At 37.6% G+C, this 7,140-nt stretch overlaps 2 protein-coding genes across 2 annotated transcripts; both read left to right on the top strand.

Annotated features, from left to right (window-relative positions):
- Window positions 1-1,909: 1,909 nt before the first annotated feature.
- LOC132613179 (uncharacterized) lies at window positions 1,910-5,306 on the top strand. Its single transcript, XM_060327226.1, has 6 exons — window positions 1,910-2,515; window positions 2,636-2,992; window positions 3,149-3,434; window positions 3,587-3,726; window positions 4,071-4,556; window positions 4,614-5,306. Exons 1-6 carry the CDS (start codon window positions 1,910-1,912, stop codon window positions 5,304-5,306), a joined length of 2,568 nt encoding a protein of 855 aa, XP_060183209.1.
- Window positions 5,307-5,318: 12 nt separating this feature from the next.
- Window positions 5,319-6,271, top strand: LOC132613177 (uncharacterized). The gene is made up of 2 exons (XM_060327225.1): window positions 5,319-5,581; window positions 5,788-6,271. The coding sequence occupies exons 1-2, from the start codon at window positions 5,319-5,321 to the stop codon at window positions 6,269-6,271; spliced, it is 747 nt and encodes a 248-aa protein (XP_060183208.1).
- Window positions 6,272-7,140: the final 869 nt, after the last annotated feature.

Here is a 7,140-nt window from a genome sequence, read left to right as displayed (position 1 = left end):
AATATAGGATCACTACACCGAATAGAACCTTCCCGAGGATAGAACGAGCTAATAGAAACTCGATTATGTAAGTCTAAGAACTGAGAGCTTGACTTGTTTGTAATTGTTTCTCATTCGTGTTGAGTCCATCGGGGGGTGACACAGAGAATTAGAGTTTTGTAGGGAATTCCGAGGCCACGAGTGGATTCATATGGTGTTTTTATGTCTATGTGTGTGTTTGTTTACGTTTATGAGGCCTCAGATGAATATTGGGTGGTAGAGTTGAAAAACTGTGAAAATTTCGAGCTTACTACTTAAATAGTACCACTATGGCAGGGGTGAACTGCTGCAGCGGTACCGCTGTAGCGGTCGGCCTCTCGCCGCCACAGTCGATTAGGAATCGGGTGTCCGCTATGGCGGGCACTGGACCACTGTAGCGGAATCGTTGCAGCCGATCCAGGCTCGCCACAATGGAGGGATGGATTGTTATGATCGGCTATAGCAAGCACTTTCCCGCTATAGCGAGACCATCGCAGCAGCGTAACGACCGTTCTAGCGGTAAATGGAAAACAGTAACCGTGTTTTAAACACTTAATTCCGAATTCGTTATTCACAAAACTCCAACTCAGTTCCCCACAAGCACCTAGGGCGAATTTCCATGCTAGGGCAATAATACTCTTGAGAGGTAAGTCTCATCCACCCTTTTCAATCATTACGTATTATCTTCATGATTATCATCCCTTTTATGGGTCTTCAACGGTGAAATTAGTAATAGTAACCCCAGAACCTAACAAACCTTCTATACTTGATGGGTTATGATTGTTATCATTTATTTATCATCTAATGGCTTCGGTTAACCCCTCTTAATCATGAATTTGACCATTTGATCCAGGAACTAAGTGAATTGAGGCTTAGGGTTTTATAAAAATGGTAGCTTGACCATGAAAACCGCTTTCAATTGATGTGTTGATTAAATATTGTTATAAATTGATGGTTAGTGGTTACCAAGGCCATTGTTAGGTAGTTTTACCCCTAGAAATGTTACATCCCGTGTTTTCATGCATTGGAAAGCATGAGAGTTAAATGACATTAGTAACGGAAATGAGGTTATCCCCCAAGCTTATAGGTGGTTAGAGTGAGTACAGATGTATCATAAGAATTAGATGTTAAACTAATCGAAGAAAATAAGTTTCGTCAAGATTCGAAATTTATTTGAATGAAATACGGTCCAAGCTATAACATCCCATATTTTTGGACTAGGAAATTGAACCGTCCAACATGAGCAACTTTACCCGAGCCCGGAGGATTGAACCGTCCAACATGAAAATCAAGGAGTCGGTGTATACAAGGAATGAAGTCCCGAAATGATTTAGGACGAGAAAGTGTGACGAAGGTGATTGAAAATAATTTTTGTGTATGTATATAGCGGCTATGGACTAGAGTTATACCAAATGATTAAGATAATGAGTATATGAAGTGTGTTAAAAGTGGTCCATGTTTAAGTGAATTGAGACCAAAAAATTAATTATGGGTGTAATTGGTTAAATATGGAATGTGGTAGAGATAAAGGAGTTAAGGAATTATTTAATGGATAAGTAGTGAATTGTATGATTTCCACGTGAAATTATTTTTTCTGCCTGGACCTAGAAGAAAGCTTTTTTTTTTTTCTGAGATTCTTCTTGAATGGGAGTATATTGGTGTTAAAGCTCTCTTCTCTCTCCTAAACCCTACATGCAAACCCTAACCTAGTCGTCCCTACAAGATGATGGCCATATTTGCCAATGGTCAGCCGTCGTTGATGGCTGGCCAGGTTGCTAACACATCCATCACCATCATAGACAATATTCCAACCCAACTAGAAACCTCAAAGACCAAATACAATGACTTCTTTAAACCACACACTTTGAACTCCATGTAAAGCCCTAACCCTATGTCAACTATTCCTTTGAAGACTGTAACCTTTTGCAATGGTGTACCAATATTACGTTGGAAACAAAATGAAGTAGAACAAATGGAACGAATGCAGAAACTACAATATGCCGTCATTGGTAAGTTTTCTTATGGCTGGCCTGAGATGGAAGAACTACGTACCACTGTGCCTGCGCAATGTGGGATTAAAGGACAATGTGAAATTGGTCTATTTAGACATAGGCGCGTATTGATACGTTTATCTCTCAGGGAGGATTTTATTAATCTATGTTCCAAAGGGTCATATTATATACAATCGAGGGATGGATGTTCTTATCAAATGAGGCCTTTAATTTATGATACTAAGTTTAAAATAGATGAAGAAACATCTAGGGTGATTACTTGGATCTCATTCCCAGATCTTATGCCAACTTTCTTTGGTCAAGAATCTCTATTTTCACTTGCTTCTGCTGTTGGAATTCCACTACACCTGGATAAAGCAACTGAGAATATAACTAGACTAAGCTATGCACAAATTAAAGTTTTGCTAGACTTGTTGGCTGATCTTCCTTCCTATGTGAATATGGAAATCGAAGATGACAAAACTCCGGGAATTAGAGTGGATAAGGTAAAGATCAGATATGATTATTTTCCAAAGTATTGTTGTGAATGCAAGTTACAAGGTCATGCTGAAGATGAATGCTAGAATCTACACCCTGAATTAGCATATGTTGATAATGAGGTGAAGGGTACTGACGTTCAGGAGAATGGAAAACAGGTGGTTATAAGTGAAGATAAGGGGAACTCATCTGTTGTGGTTAATAAACAGGACATGCCTGTTAATCCTGGAAGAGGAAAAGCTGTGATTCATCATGAAATTCCTCAAAACCCAATCCCTGAGAAGAAAAGGAAGAATCAACATAATAATAAAAGGAGGTTTAATGCTAGATTATTGGCTAGTGGCAAAGTGCTTGGTGATCTTGGAAATTGGAATGTAGTGAAAGATAATAGAGTGTTTGATGAGCCACCATCTACAAGAACAGATGAAACTACTAAAAAACAAAGTCAACAGGCTGATGATATAGTTACTCATAACAAGTTTGATGTTTTATAAGAAGATGAAAAGGCCATTGAGGTCATCAATGCTGATAGTGTGGCTCAGAATGAAGAAGTGATCAACATTGAGATTGGACATAATGGATTAACACAAGGAACGGATGACCAGATACAATAGCAGGATGATCAAAATGTATTGATATAGCAAAAAGAGACTGAGGTTGTTGTAGAAGCTTCCATTGTGGTGGTGAATAATGGAAAAAAAGAGCAGACACAACAGAAGAATGCATTAAAGTGGTCTGAAGTTCTGCACAAGGAGGCACTAATGGAGGTGGAAACAACATCACAATCTCAAATAGCACAAGAGGAGGGGTTGATTGAATTTGAAGTGGACCCATCTAATGAGGAAAGATTAATGGAAGAACAACCTTTGATGGAAAACAATAACTTGGCTTTGATAGATTTGGCCTTGATGGACAATAACTTGAAGGGTCAAATTTAGGTCGCTGATGTTCTCCTGGAAGGAAGTGAATTGGCAGAAATATCTCAAGATCAACAGGTCACAAAGATAAGGGGAAATTCTCCTATGAAGGAATTACATGATCTGGTATCTCATAATATTGAAGAGTTAGATGAGGATCAGATACAGTAGGAAGAAAGGCAGAAGATATCAACTGCTTAAATGATGAAGAAGTTTTTGCTACTGTATTGGATCATGTTACAAAAGAACCAGACCTCTCACCTAAGTCTCATGTGAAAGGTACAAGAAATGCCAAGAAACAAGTAGGTCAGGAAATCCAACCTGTAAGGGTGATGCCAAAAAGGGGTACTTCTAAATCTAGTTATAAATGCTGATGAAGGCTCTTTTTTGGAATATTAGATTAGTGAGAACTCAAAAAGCTTTTCATAGAGTGCAGATGCTGCACATGTACCATAAGTTCTTCCTGATAGCTTTTATGGAACCTTTCCAACATTTGAGACATATTGATCAATATAGAAGGAAAATTGGTATGCAATATGCCAAGGCTAATTGCAATGGTAAAATATGGTTTTTTATGAATGAAAACATTGATGCGGATATTTTGGAGGATACTTCATAATAAATTATTGTTAAGCTATTTTTCCAGGAATTGCATAAAAATATGGTAGTTACTATAGTGTATGCAAAGTGTGATGAAGTGGAAAGAGTGAATTTATGGGACTTTTTGTGTAATATATCAACCACTATGTCAATGCCATGGCTAACAGGTGGTGATTTTAATGTAATTCTGAATGAAGAAGAGAAGATTGGAGGCTTGCCTGTTTTCCCTCAGGAATATGAAGATTTTGCTTGTTGTGTCAATTCCTGTGAGTTGTCTGAGGTTAACTTCAAAGGAAGCCCTTTTACATGGTGGAATGGTAGAACAAATGGAGAATGCATTTTCAAAAGGTTGGATAGAATGCTTGTTAATGACCTATTTCAGTCCTGGTTTGGTCAAATTGAAGTAGATCATTTGTCAAGGAGTGGGTCTGATCATACACCTTTGTTATTATCTTGTATTGATCAAACGCAAACATTTATTAAAACTTTCAAATTTTTGAAATTTTGGACTGAGCATGTAGATTTTCCTGATGTAATTAGGCAACATTAATAAGGCGATTCAGCTAATATTTTTCTGGCTTTTAAGCAGAAATTGAAAAGTGTGAAATCTGCTCTATCACAGTGGAGTGAGCATACTTTTGGGGACATTTTCAAACAATTGAGCATTAGAGAGGAGATAGTTAGAATCAAAGAAGAGTTGTTTGAGGAATTCCCTACAGAAGGTAATAGAATGATCCTTCAAAGAGCACAAGCTGAACTGAAGAAATATATGCATTATGAGGAGGAATTTTGGAGACAAAAAGCTGGTTTTGACTGTTTTGCAGAAGGAGATAGAAATAAAAGATTCTTCGATAATATAGTGAAGCGCAGAAGAAAGAGAACTCAGATCAAAAGAATACAAAACTATGATGGTACTTGGATTGAAGGGACTGACAATCTAGCAGATGAGGCAATTTCTTTTTATCAGAAGCAATTCACTCAAGAGCCTCAGCAGGAGGAGTTTTCATTATTGGAGCATATTCAAGAACTGGTGACAGAGGAGGATAATGTTGTATTTTGCAGTATTGCAAGTCTTGAAGAAGTCAGGCAAGTAGTATTTGAACTAGCTAGGGATAGTGTAAGTGGCCCTGATGGTTTATCAGGTTTGTTTTACCAGTCATGTTGGCATATAGTTGGTGTTGATGTGCATAAGCTGGTGAAGGCTTACTTTGAGGGTCACACTCTTGCTAAGTCTATAACACACAAAAATCTTGTATTGTTGCCTAAGAAGAATCAAGTTTAGACATTTTCTGATATGAGGCCAATAAGTCATAGCAACTTCATAAACAAGATAATTTCTAGAGTGTTACATGACAAGCTTGATCATATTCTTCCTAGGCTTATTTCAGCTAATCGGTCTCGTTTTGTTAAAGGGAGAAACATCATTGAAAATGTCTTGTTGACTCAAGAAATTGTGTCTGACATCAGATTGAGAGGAAAACCTGCAAATGTAGTTTTGAAACTTAATATGACTAAGTCCTATGATAGAGTATCAACTAAGGTACTCAGGAAGATGGGGTTTGTAGAAAAGAGTGTGGATTTAGTATGGAGATTGTTGGCTAATAACTAGTACTCAGTGCTAGTTAACGACCAACCTCATGGCTTCTTTCACTCAACTAGGGGTGTCAAGAAGGGTGACCCTTTGTCACCTGCTTTTTTTAGTTTATTAGCAGAGGTTCTGACAAGAGCCTTGAATTTATTGTTTGCAATATCTGAATTTAAAGGTTATGGGATGCCAAAATGGAGTGCAATCTTAACCACTTGGCATATACAGATAACACCATAATCGTTTCCTCAGCAGACAATGATTCACTAAACATGATCATGAAGGTGTTACAGGATTATGAGAAGGTGTCTGGTCAGCTGAATAACAAAAGGAAAAGTTCATTTTACATGTTTGCTAAAGTTTTACAGAATATTGTAGGGGTGGCAGCAACTATAGGATTTTCAAGAGGTTGTTTTCCTTTTGTGTACTTAAGATGCCCAATTTCGCATGCTAAGAAGAGGAAAACAGATTATTCTGAACCTATTAAAAAGGTGAAGGATAAACTGCAAGCTTGGAAAGGGAGGTTGCTATCACCTGGAGGAAAGGTTGTGCTGATATCAAGTGTATTTCAAAGTGTCCCTATACATCTATTATCTGCGGTGAAACCTCCAAAATGTGTTATCAAGGAAATACATCAATTATTTGCCAATTTTTTGGAGTAATAAGAAAGATGTCAAATCTAGGCATTGGTCTGCATGGCTTAATATGTGTTTTCCTAAGGAGGGAAGGGGGTGGTTTGGGCTTCAGATCCTTATTTGATGTGTCAAAGGCATTATATGCTAAATTATGGTGGAATTTTAGAACCTCAAATTCACTATGGGCCAATTACCTATGGAACAAATACTGCAAGAAGCAATATCCTCAGTATGTCCAATGGAAGGGAGCTACTCAGGTTTGGAAAATGATGTTAGAAGCAAGAGATAGTATAGAACAGGAAATATGGTGGGAAAATAAGAGTGGAACTGCTAATGTCTGGTTTAACAACTGGACAAAATTAGGAGCCTTGTACTATACATTACCTAATCAAGTCATTGATGGAAGAGTGGAAGATGTATCTGAACTGCTAGATTGAAATGATTGGAATTTCCATAAGCTACAACAACTACTACCAGTTGAAATTGTTAATCATATTCAAGAGGAGCTTCTGATGAAGGAAAGTTCAACTTTGTGGGACAAGGCATGGTGGATGATGACTAGCTCTGGGAAGTTTACTGTTTCAAGTGCCTGGAATCTACTTAGCCAAAAAGGCCATATCTCTACAGTGTATAAACAACTATGGATAAAAGGGGTCCCTTTCAAGATATCCTTTTTTTTTATGGAGATTATGGAAGTTTAAGGTACCTATTGATGAAGTGTTAGCTAGCATTGGAATAAATGTAGTATCTAGGTGCTGTTGCTGCAGGAAACCATTGATCATTTATTTCTGAATGGTGAAGTTGCACAATATATCTGGAAGGTTTTTAGCAGTGCTGCTGGTGTACAAATGAATTGCTCTCAGGTGAAACAAGTAGTGCAAATATGGTGGAATACT

This window comes from Lycium barbarum, chromosome 10, assembly GCF_019175385.1.
Source record: "Lycium barbarum isolate Lr01 chromosome 10, ASM1917538v2, whole genome shotgun sequence".
Lineage (NCBI taxonomy): Eukaryota > Viridiplantae > Streptophyta > Magnoliopsida > Solanales > Solanaceae > Lycium > Lycium barbarum.
Note: the sequence above shows the minus strand (reverse complement) of the source record. Positions and strands in the feature narration are given on the sequence as shown.

Bases quoted from the DNA above. Each gene is read 5' to 3' on its own strand.
- LOC132613179 (XM_060327226.1), top strand. From the start codon at position 1,910: ATGTCAACTATTCCTTTGAAGACTGTAACCTTTTGCAATGGTGTACCA. The intron at 2,993-3,148 runs GTTTTATAAGAA...GTATTGATATAG, and splicing joins TTACTCATAACAAGTTTGAT to CAAAAAGAGACTGAGGTTGT. The intron at 4,557-4,613 runs GTAATTAGGCAA...GCTTTTAAGCAG, and splicing joins AGCATGTAGATTTTCCTGAT to AAATTGAAAAGTGTGAAATC.
- LOC132613177 (XM_060327225.1), top strand. From the start codon at position 5,319: ATGAGGCCAATAAGTCATAGCAACTTCATAAACAAGATAATTTCTAGA. The intron at 5,582-5,787 runs GTTTGTAGAAAA...CTGAATTTAAAG, and splicing joins AAGGTACTCAGGAAGATGGG to GTTATGGGATGCCAAAATGG.